The 22,117-nt window shown below is 39.5% G+C and overlaps 1 protein-coding gene across 2 annotated transcripts; it reads right to left on the bottom strand.

Moving 5' to 3' along the window:
• Positions 1–122: 122 nt before the first annotated feature.
• LOC133515331 (PR domain zinc finger protein 10-like) lies at positions 123–20,303 on the bottom strand. Of its 2 annotated transcripts, XM_061847796.1 has the most exons (17): positions 20,134–20,303; positions 19,898–20,028; positions 18,682–18,751; positions 15,729–15,986; positions 15,101–15,229; positions 13,159–13,287; positions 11,282–11,482; positions 10,871–10,968; positions 7,824–7,891; positions 7,136–7,228; positions 5,606–5,843; positions 4,569–4,657; positions 3,725–3,845; positions 3,191–3,247; positions 2,442–2,601; positions 1,864–2,003; positions 123–276 (listed from the first exon to the last, which is right to left on the bottom strand). In XM_061847796.1, exons 1-17 carry the CDS (start codon positions 20,153–20,155, stop codon positions 241–243), a joined length of 2,040 nt encoding a protein of 679 aa, XP_061703780.1. In that variant the 5' UTR covers positions 20,156–20,303; the 3' UTR covers positions 123–240. The 2 variants fall into 2 exon arrangements, with proteins under 2 accessions (XP_061703780.1, XP_061703781.1); XM_061847797.1 differs by lacking the exon at positions 1,864–2,003.
• Positions 20,304–22,117: the final 1,814 nt, after the last annotated feature.

Below are 22,117 nucleotides of genomic sequence, written 5' to 3' on the forward strand. Positions count from 1 at the left end.
ATATAGGCTATGACAAATCCAGGGGTGTCACATACGCCTTGCCGATCCAGTTAAAACCATTTCAAACCTTTTTGAACAAACTGATACCAATGTTTCTCGAGAAGTATAAAAAGAAACGGAACTTATTTATTTTGTTATTTATTTATTCATGTAGAAACTTTCTTTTCTTATAACATAATGGCATTTTGCATTTGCTCCCGATCGGAGCAATGATGTAGGTAGTAGACATGTGGTTATTTCTCATTTTAACTGTATTTTCTTCCTCACTGGGGGAGCCTGAAACAAGAGTGGAATTCGTTCTTAACCCACGCCTTAGAAAGTACTTAACAATAATCTAGGTACATAGGGACCAACCCCAGTGTTGGTCACTGGGCATGCCAGCCAACTAGCCACCAGTGAAGGGCTCATTCCAGTAGATACTTCAAATTGAATCGATTTTTGTACTACGAGTATACCTCGCGCGCTCAATGTTGATCCAATGTTAATTTTTTTTTATATGATGTACCTATCACGAACAATGTTTGTAGACATTTTTTGGAAGTATAGCATATTAATTTATTTAAAAATGTAACATGTAAGTATTTCTCTAATATATATATTTTTTTAAATTAAGCCTATCGAAAAGCGACCTGCAATAAGCTCGGCATGTTTTTAGCGCAATACCAATTTTCTAATTGAAAGAAAATTTAATATTTTCCACGTAGACCAAGGGCAGATAACTGCGGCTAGTTAGAGCCATCGGACCTGTCGCTCCGAAAGGTCGCAAGTTCGGATCTAGCTCAACGCGTTGATTTTTCCGTTTTTCTTTCAATTAAAAAATGTAACTACAAATAGATTGTTTTAATTCTACTCCTGGCCTTATTGCAGTATAACTCTTGATTTCAGTAGCTCAGCTCTCTTTCACTCTTACTGCAAATTAGCAGGAGGCCACTGGAAAGGGCTGACGTCCAGTTTTAGTTTAGTGTAGTGTGCTGATACTGCTGATGTCTATACTCTGTACTTTTCAAATAATATAGGTTAAAGTCAGGTCGTTCAGTGACACATCTAGGCGGTTTTGTATTTAGTTGGATAAATGTTATAACTACCCGAAAATGTACAAGTTGCTCGTTTACTTTTATTAATATCATTTTATGTGACTGCTACATAATAAAAGGCATTAAAACACACGAGTGTTTTAATGCCTAATTATGTACAGTTACATACATTATTTTATCTACACACATATTATAAACTTTCTATGATATATTTACTAACCCAAATTACAGGACATCGTTGCTCTCTTGGCGGAATTCGCGGATATGTATGTCACGCATTCGTAGTTTTTTTTTTTTTAAATTCAGAGACAAACTAGAGTCGGGGGCCTATTTCCGTATCATTAGATACACACTAACATGCGAGATATGTCAAAATTGTATGCAATTGACATTTCATTTCGAACAAAAAGGCATCTCGACTGATATTAGAATAGAGGTCAAATGGAATTGCTTTTTTTTCAGAGATTTTGATGTAGTTATCAAGCAATTACAACATCTTCACAGATAATAAATTTGTTGAAATAAAACAGTTTATCGTAATGTTGGTCATTATTTACGGATTTTGAAGGCATCATAGAGGGTTTGTGGATATGTGTGTAGATAAAATATCTAAAGATCAGAGTATAGTGTGGTACCCAGTTAGTGGTGGTGATACCCCCTTATTCATAAACGTGTACTAAAGTTACGATGCCGCCGATCATCGTTTGTCCCTTTCCATCATACCAATACGTCGGAAAGGGACAAACGATGATCAGCGGCATCGTATCTTTAGTACACGTTTATGAATAAGGGGGATAGTGAATGGAATTTGTATAGTATAGCGGTGTACCAGCGCGGGGTGGTGCGCGCGCACGTGCTGCAGCAGCTTGGCGCGCGTGGCGTACTGGCGCGGGCACGCGCTGCACGCGGCCGGCGCGCACGCCACGCGCCCGCCCTCGATCGACGCGCCCGCGCCGGGCCCCGCCCAGCCTGCGCAACAAACAACGCGTTCGTCACATACTCGTACCCCCTCTGCAGGACACGCACGGAGGCAGTAGATACAGCAGCACGTCATTCCCGAATGCCCTGGGGTGGCAGAATACCGAGCACAGCACTTCGATACACTGGGATCTTTTCCAGAAACGTAACAGTAATATTAAGGCAACATTAAGGGTCTGCTAGGCTTCTTGGTCAAGTTGGGTTGGCAAGAGTGCGTCAAGTTAAGGAAACGCAAAAACCTAAGACATAGCGAGAAATACGCGCTGATGGCCTAAAGTGATTGTCAAGTAGGTATAACTGCACGCAAGAAAATCTCAGCAGAAGCTGCTTTTGTTATCGGTATTGTTCAACCGGAGAATATTCTGCCGCATTTCTTGTGACTTAAGTTGATTCTTTAAGGTGGAACCGAAGGCGAGCGATGTTACTCACCGGGATGGTGTATCTTGACGTGGCTGTCACGTTTCGCGGCCGTCCGGTACACTTTGGGACACGTGACGCACGGGTAATGCCGAACTTTCTTCTCTAGAGGTACAGCAGTTGACAGCGTCTTGTGGACTCGCCAGAGATGATTAACTAGCATACCGCGCCGCTAATGGGATAAATACTTAAGTTAATAAAGAACTGACGATTCTGACAAGCTATAGCTTTAAATTTGCACACGTATTTAACTTCGGGGACAATACTATTTCTTGGTACCAATAAGGTGGTCATAAAACGATAATCTTGATGAATAGCTTTACGCGGACAAGTGCAAGTCGGACTCGCCCACCGAGGGTTTCGTACAAATTTAACTTTTTTTACAATAATTTTGAGGTTTTTCCCTGTACTTGTAGTGTAAGACGATATTACTTGCCAATTCCATAGTTCTTAGGTCAACGGGACGTACCCTATAAATTTTGATTCCCGTGAGAGTGTCAAAATATACGTCATTTGCGGCATAAACGGCCATATATTTTTTTACGTTAACTTTGAAGTTTAATTTTTTCACAGCATCAAGGGATTGTAAACCTGAGTATATGGTTTTAATTTCAACTCAATATCTAAATACCTTCACGCGTTCCCGAGATAAAGGGTTTTGACGGACAGACAAGAAAGTGATCATATAACCTATTTTTTCCTCTTGAGGTACAGAACCCTAAAAATGAATTTATAATAGCGACTTATTATTAATCACTTACCTTAAACTTGTGATTGCACGTTTCACATTTATATTGCAACTCATCTTCTTTAGTATTCTGAAAACGAGGATATATTAAATAACAAGCTAATCTGGTTAGGTCAAAATTTGACCCTAAGAAACTAAGCAGTAAATCCCCATCCAAAGATTGTAAGAAGTACTCTGCTACAGTCACGTTCATATAATTGGGAATTATTTCCTTTTGTCTAACGTTACGGTCCCCAGTTATCCTACTTGACGTTGGAAGATTTAACAACTGGATACGCCTGGCCTGGAATTTTCTGTACAAAACAGTCTGCCGATCTTTGTTGGAGAGGGGCACGTCAAATTTATGGCAATTTTATGTAACGTACAAATAGCCATGTCAGATAAACGTCAGTCCATACAATACATAAGACTATTGGCCGAGAGGTTTGCGGCAGAGGGGTAAACTAAAAGAAAGATTAGGTACTAGGTTTCATTGGTTGTAGAACCTACTTCATCCTAAACTATTCTTCATAAATATAAAAAGGTAATAAATAGCCTTCCATATCACCTGCTGTCTCCGCTGGTCGGAAGTCAGGTCCGGGTGGTCCACGTGTATGTGCAGCGCCAGCTTGTCCTTGTACTGGAACGCGCGTCCGCACTCACAGTGAAATTTTCTTCCCGTGCATGCCCTGTATAATATTATCCTATACAATGTGCGGCTTTAAAGACTTATAAATTAGAATTTTTTCATTACTTTATCATTTCTTTTCATATAAATCAACCACGTAAACAGGCGTTTACGGGAGAACAGTAATGATCCCTGAGTAATGGGTGTTGGCTGGTCCAACAGGTGCTGCCGGCATAATGGAAACTTTTGGGCCGGTCTTGTTGCACAGTGGGGATGGGCGTTAATTTATAGATGTTTTTGACGAAGCTTGTTGCGGATTTTATAAGTGTTAATGTACAGTAAGGTTCTGACGATGCTTGTGCGGATTACATTTGTGTTTTGACGAAGCATGTGGCGGATTGCATTTGTATTTGATTGTCAATAAATCATACTTTGTATACTACGAAAAATACTTGTTTTTGGTTGGCAATATCAAAGAGAATTTGAACAGCAAATTTACTGCCATCTTTCGACTTATGATTAAATCTTTTAGGACGCCATTTGACTTTGATCCTTATTCTTTTATTTGTGTCAAATTTGTTAAAAATAACAAATTTTGGTCGATTACTTTTCACGAGGCAAAGAAACCATTTTACATGCGCGATTAGCGCGCTAGTTGTGGTTAGATCTTATGATAAATAAGGTGATAGTAGTGTACTTGTTTATTTTTATGTAACACAGGCACTCCCAGGAGCCCCAGATTTTAAAACTTTCATGTAAGTCTAATGGTAATGAATATACTCACTTGACGTGCTGACGTTGTCTCCCTCGTATGACGGCTTGATTACAGTATCTACAGGTTAGGAACACTGTCTCTGTGTTCTCTTTCCTCACCTGGAAAATATGATTGAATTAGTCTTATATCAATAAAAATAAAAAAAATATTATAGGACATTATGTGTATTTAATGTGTATTTGATCAAAGAAATTGGGTGACTTCATCAAGTAGAAATAGCGATATATTATCAAATATTATTTCAAAATGTTTTATTAATTTCAAAATGGCTACGCAAATAGTATAAAAACTTGAACCAAGATATTGAATAAGTCGAATGCTTCCTTCGAAGAAATTTGTTCAAATATTGGATATAGAAATTGGACAGATGGAATACTACCCTCAGACGGACTTTATTGAGATGACAGCTATCACTGTGCCCAAGCTATCTGGAAATACTATACATAGGTAACTAGATAAGTTTTGAAATAGACAAATATGTTACAAAGAAGTTTTTTTTTTCATATTTGTATTTGTTGTAATAAATTTTTTTTTTTACTCGTTAAAAATTATCGATCGATTTACGAATATTTTATACAACATATTCATTTCATAAAAAGTTTAAATCTATTTTTACAAGTAGATTTAAAAAGAAAGTAAATGTTTTCCCGCCAAACATTATCTATGGAAATATAACGTTGTATATGTGATGAAACACTACTTTTTTTTCATATTTGTCTATTTTGCAATAGACAAACTTATCTAGTAACTCCTAAGAGTTCGTAGCATTTGGCGTCGAGACACTCGGGCCGTGGGGTAGGGGAGCTCCTTAAGGAGCTTGGGAAGCGGTTGAGGGAGGCAACAGGGGAAACTCGCGCCGGCAACTTTCTCGCGCAGAGGATTGCTATCGCAATACAGCGCGGGAACGCTGCCTGCGTGATGGGCACCTTGCCGAGGGGCCTAGGCTTAGGAGGTAGTTTTTAGGGATTTTTAATTTTTAACTTTCATTATCTAGTGACCTATGTATAGTATTTTCACATAGCGACCTATGTAAATACAGCACTAACCTCCTTTTTAGTGCACGAATCATCAACTCCAAAATGTATACTAGCCGCCAGCGCGTCGTACGGGTTGAAGTCCTCGCGCGAGCTGCCCGACATGTCGAGGTGGATGCGGTCCGCGTCGAACAGGTTCGTGGAGAAGTCCAGATTGTTGGTCAGGGTTTGCAGACTCTCGTCGGAGGGCAGGCGGCAGTCTTCGGCGGGGATGGAAAGGTCGGGGAGGTCGTCTGCCTTTGAAGAGTCTCTGGAAAGAAAACGTTTCAACTGTAAAACTTTATAGTAATTTATATTTTTAGTGTTGGTCACATTTTTGGCCATTTTTTTCATTTGTTTCTTAATATAAGACCTTGGTCTTTTGACTACCGCGTTAAGGGTGTAGGAAGAACGCAAGGTTACGATACAAAGATGTGATTTTAGGTCCCTACTTGTACAACGCTATGCTTCTAGTAGCACTACTAAGTTGCATCCTGCGCACCATTCCAAGGGCGGATTTTTATAGTCACAGGTGGTCGCATAGTCATACGAGTATTTTAATTATTATTTCGCAAAAAAAATCTACTGTTGTCCTAGACCACTGGGTGTACTGTATTAGCCCTTTATACTAAAATAGCCTACGTTCAACACTAGAACTCATTTTAAATGTACATGACTACATGTCGTAAATGTAGATACATCTAAAATAAGCAGAAGCGCTTCTGTACATAGTTATATACCTTTACCTACGAAATTAGTACAGAAACCGCGAGTTGTGTTTAGTGCCCGACCGAAACATGATTTTTTGCCGAAACCGAACTTTTTTTTTTAGACATGTTAAAATCGTTGAAAAAATCCGCTTTTATACACTTATTACGACTGCGTCCGCTGTTCAGTAGCGCCCTCATTTGGGGACTTGAGTTTTCCAATAAACCAATTAATTTCTGTATACATAAATCAGTACCTATATTAATATGGTTGTCCTTCTTGTTCCCCAACTTTTGGTCTTTGTCACTTAGTTTCATAGTGAGAAGTACCATTTGGTAAGTTCCGGCCCGGCCGAAAGGTTCGGCTCGGCAGTTTTTTGGCCGAAACTGGCCAAAACCGAATTTTCGGTCGGACACTGTGTTATATGCTACCTAACAGGTTTCTGTTACTCGGCCAGTCTTGCGGCCAGTTGCACCAACCACAATAGGGAATATTACGCTAAACTGCATAGGGGGCGCCACTACCACGAAACAAGAAAATCAAAATTTTGTCATTTAACGTCTCTATCACTCTTGCAAATTCGAGCGATAAAGAGGCTAATAGCTAAATTTAGATTTTCGCGTTTTCCGGTAGGCCCTTAGTAAACAAACCGCCTTGATGCATCAAAGTCATATTTTGCACACAGTATGTATAAGTTACTCTATGGTTTACGATAGGTGCTAGTGCTGCACTTTGGCGGGAGAACATTGCAGTAATGCCGCCTATTAGCGGACTGATCAGCGAACGACAGACGGTCTTATGCAACCAGCCCTTAGTCAGCTCCTGCTTATTATATCCATCTCAAGTTGTACTTACAGAACACCATTCGCAGTTTGGTCAGCTTGTAATTCATTATTTTTGTCTTCTTTCGCTTTCTTGGTGCAATGACTCGCCGTATGCCGTCTTAAACTGAAAAAAAATAATTAAGAGTAGGTATTAAATCTATGGAGTACTGATTTTGAATAAACTGTGAGAGGGGGAAGCGACATAGGGAAGGCATTAAAACACAAACAAATTCGTATATTCCTCATACAAACTCGTCACTCGTTTTGGACCCGAGTACGTCCTTAAACTACGTCCAAAAGAGAGGTATGGGCATTGAGAATTTCATCTCGCTTTGTGTGGTATGGCACAGCCAGTGGATGTCATCCCAGATCTAGAGCAGAGCCCAACTGGGAAAGTACCTGCACCTTACAGAACCGCAGCCAAATAACACTAGACCCTACTCATAGTGTTGTGTTCCTGCCGGTGAGTAAGGTTGCCAGAGCTCAACGAGGGGGGGCGGGCTTAGGGTCGGCAACGCGCATGTAATTCCTCTGGAGTTGCAGGCGTACATAGGCTACGGAGACTGCTTACGATCAGGCGGGCCGTATGCTTGTTTTCCACCGACGTAGTATTAAAAAAAAGTCAGTATATCGATATAAAGAGGTATAATCCTTAGGTTCCTCTATTTTATAATGTTTGAATTGTAAGAATCCCAAAACCCAAAGTAAATTATACTAACGTAAACAATCTGCAGAAAGATCTGGTGCAGTGCACACATCTGTAGCGGCGCGGTCTCTGCTTCTCCTCCTACGATGAAAAAAATATATTTTTTTAAATTAAAAAAAAAATCTGTAAGTAGGCCTCAAGGGCTCTTTCACAAGTCAATACAACATTTAAAGTTACATAAAAATACATAATAACATTTATAAATACAACATCCAAAGCCTTGGGTAAACACTACATAATAATAATTTTAAATAAATAATATAGTATAGTCTAGTCTCCATGGTAGATAAACATTAAATTTAGAGATTAAAAGGTCCCCAATGTCAGAGTCAAGTACTACAGGAGCCCACTGATAGTTCGCCGGACTATATATCGGCCTGTCAGTTATTCGCGATTGTAAGCTTTTGCGAATAACTTACAGGCCGATATCGTCCGGCGAACTGGTAATCAGTAGGCCCCTTTTATACTAATAAGATTTTGAGATAGATGTAAAGGCTGTCCAACCGTCGAAATAAAATTCAGGGCTGTTAAGCTAACAGTATTAAGTACAAAGTTTCTTTTTTGCGGCGAATTGACGGCATAATCCCGTGTCGTTCGACTTCATCACGATGTTTCCTTCGCCACAGGGCAACTGATGAATGTCAAATGATATTAGCCTTAGTCCCGTCAAACTCATTATTATGAGCCAGGGTTGGAACCCAAAACCGGACGCCTTAGCTATATCAACGCTCATAAAAACATTATCATTATTTATTATACTCGTAGTTATCATAATTATGATTTCTAATTAAATCTAGGGATTAATTTGCAATAAAATGTCTACATATTATCTTATTGTAAAAAAGTGATAAATTACAGTTAAGACATAGGCTTAATTAATGTTTATTAATTATTATTAAGCTTGTTACGACTATAAATTACTAAAAAAAGTTAAAAAAAACACGCAAGCAATTGAGAAATGTCCCGTCTTAAAGTTTTACCGGATTAGAAATGGTCCCTGGCTGAATGGACAAAAGGACAGGTCGCTTTAGGATAAAATAACGATTTGCAAATAAACTTTTTCAGGACGCGAAAACGCCAGGTGGTATTACTATAGCGCCCATAATTATATAAAGAGTTACAGAAAAACCTTTTCCTTAGCGTGTCACATGTCAGACGCGTGACGCCGTCAAAACAATTCAAAATGTAAATCACGATATAATTATTTGTTAAAATATATGAGTATATTTTTATACTTCTTCTTAAAACCTGGAATGTTCATAATTGGTCCCAAGCGGAAGACTGTAAAGCCTTTACTCACTGAATGATACGCATACATGTGCCGTTGTGGGTTCGCGGACACTCCGTAGCCTCATTGAAGATGTTTCATCAGTTCTGCTAAACTTTTACACAACGAATGATCGGTCTGCGCCGCCACTCATAGTGCTCTATTGACGATGTTTCGTTAATTCTACTAAACCTACTTACCGAATGACAAACGTGTGTAATATACGTGCGCCGCCCCGGGACCCCTAGTATCCCGTTTGAACGTTTTGTCAGTCAAGCTAAACCAACGCATGTGCCGTTGTGGGTTCGCTGACGCTCGTTGCAGAACCATTGAAGATGTATTATCAGTTACCATTATTGACGATGTTTCGTCAAATTAAACCCGTTCAATCCCTGCCTCGCTGTAGGATCGCTGACACTCATAGTAGAAGATATTTCATCAGTTCCGCTAAGCTGCTGCCTACACACCGTATGATATCTTTATGCCGCCCGCCTGAGCAGTGGTAAATTGTAAATGAATCGTCTGTACCACTAACCGAGACTCTATGTGCCGCGTCTGAGTAGTGGTAACTATAAAAAATATATATATACTATTGACAATGTATCGTCAGTGCTACTAACCCACCAACCGAATGGTAGTCGTGACGTGCATTAGTAGTAGTGTCGCGTAATGGCAATAGTGGAATCATTATTGACAATGTTTTCTCACCAGACACGAGTTGATGTTCATATGCGCAGCTATGGACATTAGGTTGTATGGAAAAAAATAAAAGTTCGATATTCGTTGTGAAATAGCAAGATTATGATGATTACGTATTTAATACTACTTTAAGCCCTCTACGAGTCGTAAAGAAAAATTAATAAGTTTCAGAAATAATTTGAAAATTGATGAAAATGGGTCATAATTATTTTTAATTAAATCTAAAAGTAAGTAATGTGTATATATTTCATAAGCCATTACCGAAACCGAACCCTAGCCCAAACCTATTACACGACAAATTAAATATTTCTTTATAAAAACGCCATTTTTAGCAAAATATACATATATTTATATATTAAAATAACCGGTCGGAAATGGCAATTTGCGAGTTTTATATCGTTCGTATGAAACATAGGTATATTTTAAGGCTTTATACTCGTAAATGAAAGATAGAATCATTTGTAGAAAATTTAGTTTAGTTTAAAAATGGTATTTATATTAATATACATTGGAGCCAAAAGTCATCATGTGAGATTCTTAGGGCTATGCGATAAAAGCTGTCCTGTAAAAAAAATGTATTACAAATATTTTGGATTTGTTATTATATGAAAGGGACAAACTTTTTTTGATAAAAAATAAATATATTTATATGTTAAAATTATGAATTAAAAGAAGTAACTTGCAGGGTTCATATTTATACATGTTTTTAATATATTATTGCTTGAAATAAGGTATTAGATTTAGATGCCCATTTGAGTACATAGACCAGGCAAAGAATATTTTTGTAAATGAACTCATTTGTGGTGTTTTTCCATGCAGTAAAAAAACGTGTTCTAAGCGGGCTAACTAATAAAAATGTATTACAAAAAGCTTAAATATAAAATATAAAAAATGTTTTTTTTTTGCGCTGGTAAAGACTCTGGAGAGCTAAAAGTATATGGGTAAAATACAGACTGAATGGCACGGGTTCCATTACTATAATCAAAAGAAGAGAAAAGAAAGAGAATTAAGAATCGCCCCACTCTAGGATGGACCGCTGACACTCGTGGCACCACCATTGAAGACGTAACGTCAGTGCTGCTAAAGTTACTCACCGTATGATAAACGTCCATATGTCTCTGTAACAACGCAGCTGTTGACATTGATCGCTGACACTCGTGACACCACCATTGACGATTTTTTGCGGTCAATTCTGAAAAGACAGTTGCTGTTAAAAATACAGCTAACGGTTTACGCTTGATACTAAATTAATCTAAAAACACCATGAAGAACCAGAAAACTTTTGAGCTGCTTTCCAGTGAGTTTTAGAAGATACCATATCTTTGTTAAAAATAAATTTATTAATCTAATGTTGTTATAATAAAAGATAGACTGGCAACTTTGTTCTGAATATTTTATTTTATTCCTTAATTTGTGAAGATGCAGCCTCAATAGGCGGCCATGAGGGAATAGTTTTGGTTGTTCAATGCTACAAGAATACATTAAAATATACACCTTATACTAACCTTCTTCAAGGTCCAATACCGGTTGTTCGACGGGTAATTTGTGGGCATCCACATACTCCTTGGCATAGCCAAGTACAAGCGGCACCCGGGCGGGTATGGTTTTTATTGTGGCCGCGTATAGTTCGTGGTCCTCTTGGTAAAGCCACACATTCGCTGTGCTTTGGTCTCCGAGCGGTAGTAAGCTTATCCAGTTTGATTTATCTGATAAACAATTATTCATAAAAATATTACTAATTAATACAAAAATCAAAATATCAATGTTAAAAGATCGCGCCAGAACATAAAACATTCTTTTGAGCTGCATTTACGCTTCACCATTTGCGTTGGGTAATGCCCCCCCCCGCCCCCCGCACCCCGCACGCCGCGTCGTGTCTTGCCGTCAACTGCTCCAGTTGGTGTATCAGCGACTCCATATCGCGATTACGCTGCTGCTGCAAAACTGAGAAAAGCACCTTCAAGGGTGCCTGAACATGTTTCTCGTGATGAGAAGCCACCCCGCGCCGAGAAAGGATTCACACAGGCGTCGAAGGAGAGGAGGCCGCGCAAGGCGCCTCGCAAGAGCCAGTGTGGCACGGCAGAGCCCGATATTGCTTCTGGCCTGAGGGTTGCCACACCGAACACGGCGCTATATGTTTCGCGCCTGCATGTTTCCGCCACGGCAGAAGATGTGGTGGAATATGTCCGCAAGAAGATTCGTTACGAGCTGAAAGTATTCCAGCTGCGATCGCGGCATTACGTGCACTTCAGCTCGTTTGTGGTGCGCGTCCCGCGGCCTCTGCTGGAAACCATCGCGAGCGCAGACTTCTGGCCGAAAGGTGTGATATTTCGGCGGTTTCGTGGGAATCTGCCGAATCCCGCACCAGAACAGGCGGCGCAACCGAAAACTGCGTCGTCAAAATGATATTTATATTTTAAGATTTTTATTATTGTATGTATGTTAGTCTGTAAGGTATGTATATATGGGCCATAGTTGCCTGAAAATAAATGATATTTAATTTAATGGACATTTCGTCATAGGTTCGATTCTCAGTTTGGTATCCTAATTAACAGTTATACATTTTTCTTTATGTTTTGCTTTGGGTCTAGCAGAAAACTAAGTCCACAGGTAGAAGATATGCGAGACTAGATATTATTATTTTTTGTGTTTCGAACGCAGGGTCAACAGTAATATAATTAAAGTAATATAATTTTTTTTAAGGATTGCAGCATCATCTGGGTTAAAATTCGCGCGTTTATGCTCATTAAGGTGAATATTTATATCTATTAGGTATAGTTTGTCAAGCCATTTCCGTCAGTAGAAAAAAGCCGCAAATTTTAAATAAAAGCAGCCAAGTGCGAGTCGGCCTCGCGCACCGAGGTTTCCGTATAAACCTGTAGGTATATAAGTAAAACCCATCACGACAATCGAGTCATATCAATTATTAAAAATATTTTGATTATATGGTGTAACTAAAAATTTACGGTTTTAGCAATTTTTCCTTTATCTGTGCTATAACACGTTGCTTCGTACCAAATTTCCAGATTCTGAGTTCACGGGAAGTACCCTGTAGATTTTGATTTCTTTGCGAGTGTCGAAAATTTGCGGAAATTTGCGGCATACACGGCTGTATCTTTTGATTGCGTTGGCTTAGAAGTTTGATTTTTCACAGCTCCAAGGGACAGTAGTACCTCCACGCGTTCCTGAGAAAAAGGGTCTTGACAGACAGACAGACGGACGGACGGACGGACGGACAACAAAGTGATCCTATAAGGGTTCCGTTTTTCCTTTCGAGGTACGGAACCCTAAAAATGTAGGCGCGAAGGGTTATCGTACCATAGAAAAATTAGAATTTCGCGCCTTTTTCTACTGACAAATTTGTTTGACACATTATAGTTACCCTCGTCAGAAACATCTATATGCGTGTGGGTACCGTCCTCCGTTTTCAACAAGAATAGTGGCAAGCCAGAGTCGATGTGCGCTAATTTTAGGCTTTCTGCTTCTTCCGTTGATAAAATGTGTTTGATCCCTGGAACAATGGAATATTATTACTGTATGTCACGACACTGTACCGCATGTCAACCTATACTCGTACTAAACAGACTAGGTATTAATGCAGGCTAAGGAAATATATGGCATTATTTTTTTAACATAGCCAAAGCACTTTGAGTTAGGCTTCAGCCTGAGTTTTAGAGACATGAGGTTTCAAATAGTTGAAATAGCTTTGATACTTTTACAAGACGTTTTGAAGACTCGGCCTAGACCTAATTCCAGCATAATTTTAGTACTTACCTATTAGTAACCAATTTCACTATCTCCACAACTGATAACTAACACAGATAATTCCCTGTACCTATATTTTTGAGTCGGTAAGTAATTATGGTACATATCGTTAATGTTTACTTGTCGAGCCGGCAACGTACGGTGAATAGTCGATAATTGTCAACATGGTGAAACAGGCTTCAGGCACTTTATGACAGTTAATCTCCTGAACCTTGTCGTAATGCACGAAGGTTGATATTGGGCTGTAGCGCGCGTCAGTAGAGGTATTTGGCGGCCAAAGGGACCTTGCACGGGCCCGAAGCGCACCCGGGCCGGCAGCGCCGCCATCGCTTGCCGGTCCGACATGTACACTGAACAAAGGGAGATTACATTGCACGGGCCCGAAGCGCACCCGGGCCGGCAGCGCCGCCATCGCCCGCCGGTCCGACATGTACACTGAACAAAGGGAGATTACCTTGCACGGGCCCGAAGCGCACCCGGGCCGGCAGCGCCGCCATCGCCCGCCGGTCCGACATGTACACTGAACAAAGGGAGATTACCTTGCACGGGCCCGAAGCGCACCCGGGCCGGCAGCGCCGCCATCGCCCGCCGGTCCGACATGTACACTGAACAAAGGGAGATTACCTTACACGGGCCCGAAGCGCACCCGGGCCGGCAGCGCCGCCATCGCCCGCCGGTCCGACATGTACACTCAACAAAGGCAGATTACCTTGCACGGGCCCGAAGCGCACCCGGGCCGGCAGCGCCGCCATCGCCCGCCGGTCCGACATGTACACTGAACAAAGGGAGATTACCTTGCACGGGCCCGAAGCGCACCCGGGCCGGCAGCGCCGCCATCGCCCGCCGGTCCGACATGTACACTCAACAAAGGGAGATTACCTTGCACGGGCCCGAAGCGCACCCGGGCCGGCAGCGCCGCCATCGCCCGCCGGTCCGACATGTACACTGAACAAAGGGAGATTACCTTGCACGGGCCCGAAGCGCACCCGGGCCGGCAGCGCCGCCATCGCCCGCCGGTCCGACATGTACACTGAACAAAGGGAGATTACCTTGCACGGGCCCGAAGCGCACCCGGGCCGGCAGCGCCGCCATCGCCCGCCGGTCCGACATGTACACTGAACAAAGGGAGATTACCTTGCACGGGCCCGAAGCGCACCCGGGCCGGCAGCGCCGCCATCGCCCGCCGGTCCGACATGTACACTGAACAAAGGGAGATTACCTTGCACGGGCCCGAAGCGCACCCGGGCCGGCAGCGCCGCCATCGCCCGCCGGTCCGACATGTACACTGAACAAAGGGAGATTACCTTGCACGGGCCCGAAGCGCACCCGGGCTGGCAGCGCCGCCATCGCCCGCCGGTCCGACATGTACACTGAACAAAGGGAGATTACCTTGCACGGGCCCGAAGCGCACCCGGGCCGGCAGCGCCGCCATCGCCCGCCGGTCCGACATGTACACTGAACAAAGGGAGATTACCTTGCACGGGCCCGAAGCGCACCCGGGCTGGCAGCGCCGCCATCGCCCGCCGGTCCGACATGTACACTGAACAAAGGGAGATTACCTTGCACGGGCCCGAAGCGCACCCGGGCCGGCAGCGCGGCGCGCGGCCCCACGGCGCCGCGCCGCAGCCGCAGCGCGCCCGGCAGCGCCGCCACCGCCCGCGGCGGCACCCGCCGGTCCGAGATGTGTACTGAACGTCAACAACACACGAACATGTCAATTGTAAACATTTCAAATACACCTTACACTTAAACTGTTCCCATCTGGTCCTAGCGGGCGCAGATGTAGTTCCCATCTGAGCCCGCCTCGCGGGACCGAGGCGGGTCGACATTTTTGGATAGTAAGAAATTCTGTTTCAGTTATGTGTGTACCTGTTGTGCAGAATGCCACCCGACTTTTATCTAACTTGAGCCAAATATACATTCGGATGACGATAGACAGAGATTGGCATATGGCTCATTCAAACAAACATAACTCCCTAAAATCGTTGGAACTTGAAAAAATACATACCTACAGATAAATATATAATTTCATACAGTCAAAGAATGCATTGTCACTAATTTTTGAGATAAAGGCCTGTTTGCTGGATGAGAGATAGTAGCATAGGTTAGTTCCTCTAGGATACAGCTAGAAAAACCCTAATAAAAGGAGGCTGCATAGTTCTGTTTATTTTTAAACTAAATGCTTACCAAACTTTTGCACAAGTCTCTTTTTCTCCGCAGTATGTGACGCTTTAGTATTATTAATTTTGTCTTCATTCGAAGACAGTTTATCCATCCTGCATTTTGCATCTGTTTTAATTTGCAATGTATGTTCATGGCTTGGTGCAACGCTTATGTCACTATTCAAGATCTGCAATTCGTTGTTGATTATCTGTGGCTCAGTGGTGGTACCGATACTACAATACTGGTTGATTGTTGTGTTTATTCCAGCTTGTTCTCGGGAATCTGAAATGTATAAAAAAAATTAGGTGTGTAGCTTTCTATGGCTTTGAGCCGTAAACATCAACTTTAAACGTAAATTTAGTGTGAGGACCGACACCCCCTATCTGCATGGCAGTGTTGGTCGAAACCTTAATGCAATTGACCATTAACCATTACAAATTGAATCGTAAACTTTAACGTCCGTTACTGTTTACGGTTCAATTTGTAATGGTTAATGGTCAATTACAATTGACGTTCAGCCAACACTGCTGCATGGCGCGGCAAGGGATCCATCGGCATATTGCCGAGGTGCGCTTGGAAATGCCAAGGCATCCCTCAGGCGTTCTCAGGCATACCAAGGTGTCAAGAAATGCTAAGGACGCCTCGGAATGCCTAAGACACCGTGGCACAGAATAAATAATAATACTGCGTTTGTCATGAAACATTAATCAGGAAACTACACTATTATGGAGTTAGAGGAGCGGCACTGGATTTACTTAAGTCCTACTTAAATGGTAGAATACAAAGGGTCGATGTGAATGGACAGCGATCACCGGGGTCATTGGTCTCTATGGGTGTACCACAGGGGTCAATATTGGGACCTTTCCTGTTCCTTATCTACATAAATGACTTGCCATTCCTTGTAAAGACCCACCATGATATAGTATTGTTTGCAGACGACACTTCACTTATTTTCAGAGTCAAACGACAGCAACAAGCTTACAATGATGTAAACGATGCTATTTCTAAAGTAGTAAATTGGTTCAATGTTAATAATTTATTGTTAAATGAGAATAAGACTAAATGTATTAAGTTTGTCACTAGTAATGTAAGGCATGTACAAACAAGTGTCATTGTGAAGGATGAGGAATTGGAATTAGTTGATAGTACAGTTTTTCTTGGTATAACTTTAGATTCTAAACTCCAGTGGGGTCCCCATATTGCTACTCTTTCGAATAGACTGAGTTCTGCAGCTTTTGCAGTAAGCAAAATCCGTCAGTTAACTGATGTCAAAACAGCTCGATTAGTATATTTTAGTTACTTCCATAGCATTATGTCATATGGTATTTTACTGTGGGGTGGTGCTTCAGAGATAAATACCATTTTTGTTCTGCAGAAGAGGGCTATTCGAGCAATATATAAAATGAACCATAGAGACTCACTGAGAGATAAATTTAAGGAAATTGACATCATGACAGTGCACTGTCAATACATTTATGAGAATATTCTGTATGTGCATAAAAATATTGCCGATTTTAAGAAAAATTGTGACATTCATAATATTAATACTAGAAATAAACATAAGCTCGCCGTGCCCTTCACTCGGCTCCATAAAATTAAAAAATCATTCATGGGTAATTGTGTGAGATTTTATAATAAACTTCCAAACCATATTACTGAGTTACCAATTAATAAATTTAAGAATCATGTAAAGCGTAAACTTATTTCTAAAGCTTATTATACCACACAAGACTACATGAATGATAAAACAACGTGGGATTAATTGTGATTCGAAATGATTAATTATTTATTATATTTGAATAATGATGATGAAATGGATATTCCAATGCATGTATTTCCTTTGTTGTTTTTATTATATTTGTTTGACATTTAGAATTTATTCTAGAAACAATCTAGACTAGTATTTTTTATACATTTTGTTTTTTTTTGTATGACTGTATTTTGTGAAAGTTTTAGTATTAAATTTGATCTATGAATTATATTCATTAGTATTATATATGGAATAATATTTACAACATCAATAAATTGCTCTGATAATTAGATTAAGATAATTATATGTAATACTGTCTTACTATTCATAAGTGCTTGTTGCTAGGCCTACATGAATAAAGTATATTTGAAAAAAATACTAACATACAGAAAGGAATCTTCCTAAAAAACCGAATTTTGCCAGCGACAGGGACAAATCATGTTGTCGCTTGCTAATGCATAGCCCTTTTGGCTTTTTTAGGGTTGTCAATATTCAAGTCATTATCTTATCTGTGGTTGTGCACACAAAGGAACGTCAAGTTTTGCCAACCCTAATAATTGCTCGTAAAAACGCTGAACCGAACAGAGCCGAGAACGCCCGAAAGACCTACTTTCCCTCCACTGACCTTGATACGTTTGAGAACGCCTATGGGATGCCTCGGCATGCCTGAGGACGTCTAGGCATGCCTAAGGACGCTTCGGCATGCCTGAGGACGCCGCGGCAACATGCTGAAGGACCCCTGCCCAGCTATGTCGTCAAAACTTTTGTTCGCCAAAAAATACATAAAATGTGATCAAGGGCGACTGTTGTTTACCTCTACGTTGGTTGCTGTATTGTGTACAAATACTCTTTATTTATATTGTTTTTTGTAATTATTGTTGCACTTTGACTATTAAACAGACACTGTTAGTTTGTTCTGATGGATTGTTGGAATGATAATAATGAAATACACTATATGTATATGGTTATGGGGCCAAGAAATAGCCTACCTATTTTGGTTTATAACAAAATAAATATTATAGGACAATCTTCTTCACTTACATCTTAAGTTTCTACTTGACTTTAATTACCCATTTCCAAAAATGACAGTGAAATTATTAATTTAAATAATGAGCCTGAAGTAAAATCTAAAGTTTACTCATATCAACTCATATATTGCTTGAGAATGAGGCAGTGTAAGCCATACCACAGATTTTATTTAAGTTCACCATTACACAACCAACTTACCAATAAATAATTGTAATTGTTTGCCTTGTACTACTGGAATAAAGTACTCATGATGTTGGGGGTCTTGATCCTGAAACAGATATATAAGAATTATATCATTGTACAATTCTTCTACTACTGATTAGGTAGGCATATACAGTCAAAACAGGATATAATGAAATTGAAGGAAACATATCAATTGGATGCTATATCCAATAGTCATTAATAGTCATTTGTTGACTGACGGCCTTGAAGGACAATGTAGATATGGAGCGAACATGCTAGCCCACAGATTTGCTTGATATACAGTTGAAGTTAAAATTATTTTTCAAGGCTTGCTGTACATTGCTGTACACATCAAGTCTGTGGATTAGATATACTCAACATGCTTACAATGCCCTGCGCATCCATTACAATAATGTGTCTAGGATGCTGTTGAGACTCCCGCAGTTCAGCAGCGCGTGTTCCACGTTGGCGGAGGCACGCACCAACGGCTTCGATGCCGTCTGGCGCAAGAAAACTGCCTCGCTGCTTGACAGGGTGTGCGGGAGTGGCAATAGCATTTTAAGCATGATAGCCAATAAGTTTGAATGTCCAAATTACTTTTATTCATTTATTATTAGCATTAGTAAACTAACATGGAGATTAAGTTCAAAACAATATGTGGACCATTATGTTCTTTGTAATAAATAAATTGATTATTGGGGCCCAGAATTTTGGGTGTGGCTTTTGACAAGGCTTAGAGAGGGATGTGTCTTTATAAAATAATAAGTACCTACCTAAAATTTTCTGATGACACTCTTTTTATCGTTTGATAATGAAAAAGTTCAAAATATTGGAAAGTTTAATCTGTTTCATTTGATTTATTGAAATGAGTATAGTTACGAAAACCTTTATAGTTTATTATGTATTTAAGTAATCATATATTATATATATCGTTGTCTGAGTACCCACAACACAAGCCTTCTTGAGCTTACCATGGGAATAAGTCAATTCGTGTAAAAATGTCCCTATAATATTTAGTTATTAATTACTACATGAACTGAACAAAGAAATAACATTGAATTCATTTCAAGTTAATAAAGCAAATGGAGATATTTTAATAATTTCAACTTTGATGCAATAAGCTAAGACATTGTACTTAATTAAAAGCTTTGGTGCAGAAAATACGAAAAAAAAATTGTTTTCGAAATACGAAAAAATATGTTGTTTTGAATTTTTTTAATTGTGTTCTTACGTTTATAAGCATGTGGAGTGGAATAGCATCAGCTTGTAAAGATCCTTCACTACTGCTTGGTTTAACTTGTAAAATGTACATATTACTTGTACGAGATTCCACAGAATTTGATATAGAAGTGCTGTAATGACCTGAAACCCAAAAATATATGAAATCAAACAATAAGACAAGTAGTAATCAACAGTACTTTTTAAAGTTCTGACATATACCACTACACCGAAAATATAGTATAATACCTTGAGTGCCATTATCCATCATCAAGTCATAAATCTCCAGATTAATTATTTAAAAAAGGTATAAAGTTATAAACTATAATATTAAAGAGCTGCAGCGATTATAAGTTTATTATCATCTATATACTAATACTACTCTTTGTTTATTATTTAATTTTCTTCTTTGACTTTTCATGTGCTGTGCTTGTCATATTTTGACATTTGTGACATGACCCAAAGAGTAAAGTAATATATAGGAAAAGAGAGCCCTCTTGAAGCATTTTAAGGAAACTAATTTCGAAGCGCTATCTCTAATTTGTATCCGAAACTAGCTATGTATGTATGCGTGCACATCTACATATGCATCCGTATGTGTAGGTACTTTCGTAAAAATATAAGGTCTACTCGGGCGGTTTACAAGTTAATTTTTTTGTTTGATTTCTTGTAACATTGATAATTTTTTGTTTACAAGACATCAAACAAAATATTTTAAAAGAATGGAATCCAAAAAAAGACCTGCTTTATAGTAAAGTATTGCTTTCAATTTGGTATAAAATATAGTAATAGACCAGGTGTTATAAGTACTTGCAGCTTCTGATTCTGTTTGGGGTTGTTCTTCTTTTTACATTTGTTCATCTTTGTGAACATCTTTGTGCATTAGCTTCGTCTTCTGTGACTTGTGTCTCAGTCTGACCTACTCTCTTTCATGTGCGCATAACTGACTTGCTTAGTTCTTAACTGAGCCTTTCTTCTTTGACCTTAACATCCAACTGGACTTGAATTCAAGATATTCCGGAGTTAGTAAAATTCTACGTTATTTCTAGTACTTAGAATTCATAGTCTTTTGTTATTATTTTTAGTTTATCTAGAATATATTTGATTTTGACGTCTCAAACTTACCGTATTTAAGGTTCATAAGGTCCACTGTCCTTAAAATTTTGTATTAAATTAGAAGCAAATATCAGTCTTCGTGAATTAACTATTGTAGCCGGGTCTACCTTAGTCTAATAATGAAGCTTATTTTAAAGTAAATAGGTTTAATATTTATTGCTATAGCGAACATTCGATATTCTAAATGACAAAGAACCTTCGCTACTCAAATTCTACGGTGACTGGCAAATAGGCATATCATAATAGGAAAAAAGATTACAGTTACATACGACTTTTTATTTTCGAACGACACGAACGTCACGATTCCGTCAAACAATTTTTAAAATCGTTTGGCTACTCGCAAGCCTATAGACATCTCAAAAACGCCAGTGTAACGTGATCGTGACATCGTAACAACCTACGCGTAACACCCTTGATGCGGAGAGCTTACTTATACCGGTTTCTTTAACCTTTCTCAAAATATTGTTTGGTGTCGGTGTGAACATTTATAAATGACTGGTTTTGTAAATAAACACTGAATGAATAGGTGCCTTTTTCCTTGACCTTGAAAATCCTTTTAATACTATGCCTTAATCCTAGCCTATGACTTCGGGTCCGATATCGGGAAGTCTGGATGTAATAGGGTTGTTTCCAATTTTTTTAAAGGCTTGTATTACGTTCTATAATATTAGATATTAAGGATATCTCGAACGATCTTAGTTTTATTCTGTCAAGTGTTTGACAAGTGACAGATAGTTTTGCCGCGGTTTTAGTAAAATGTGACATTGTAAAAACTCAAAGATAAATAAACTATTGTAAACTAATTCAGTATTTTAGTGAGAAATCTAATAATATTAACTAAGTTTCCCTAAAATTCAACTTTTATACTAAAAACGGCTTTAAATATGTTATATTAACAAAATATATTTTGACAGATGCTTTCGCGCCCAAAACGCTCTTTGAAAATTGTGTGACGTCACAGTTTACGGTTTGACACATAACTACATACACACGTAGAAGATACGAACTGTCAAGTGACATTTGTCATTTGTTGTTTATCTTCTAAAGATAAAGATAAAGATATATTTATTTGCATAAATGTAGTGATGAACATAGGTGGACAGTAATTTGAAATGCG

This window comes from Cydia pomonella, chromosome 2, assembly GCF_033807575.1.
Source record: "Cydia pomonella isolate Wapato2018A chromosome 2, ilCydPomo1, whole genome shotgun sequence".
NCBI lineage: Eukaryota > Metazoa > Arthropoda > Insecta > Lepidoptera > Tortricidae > Cydia > Cydia pomonella.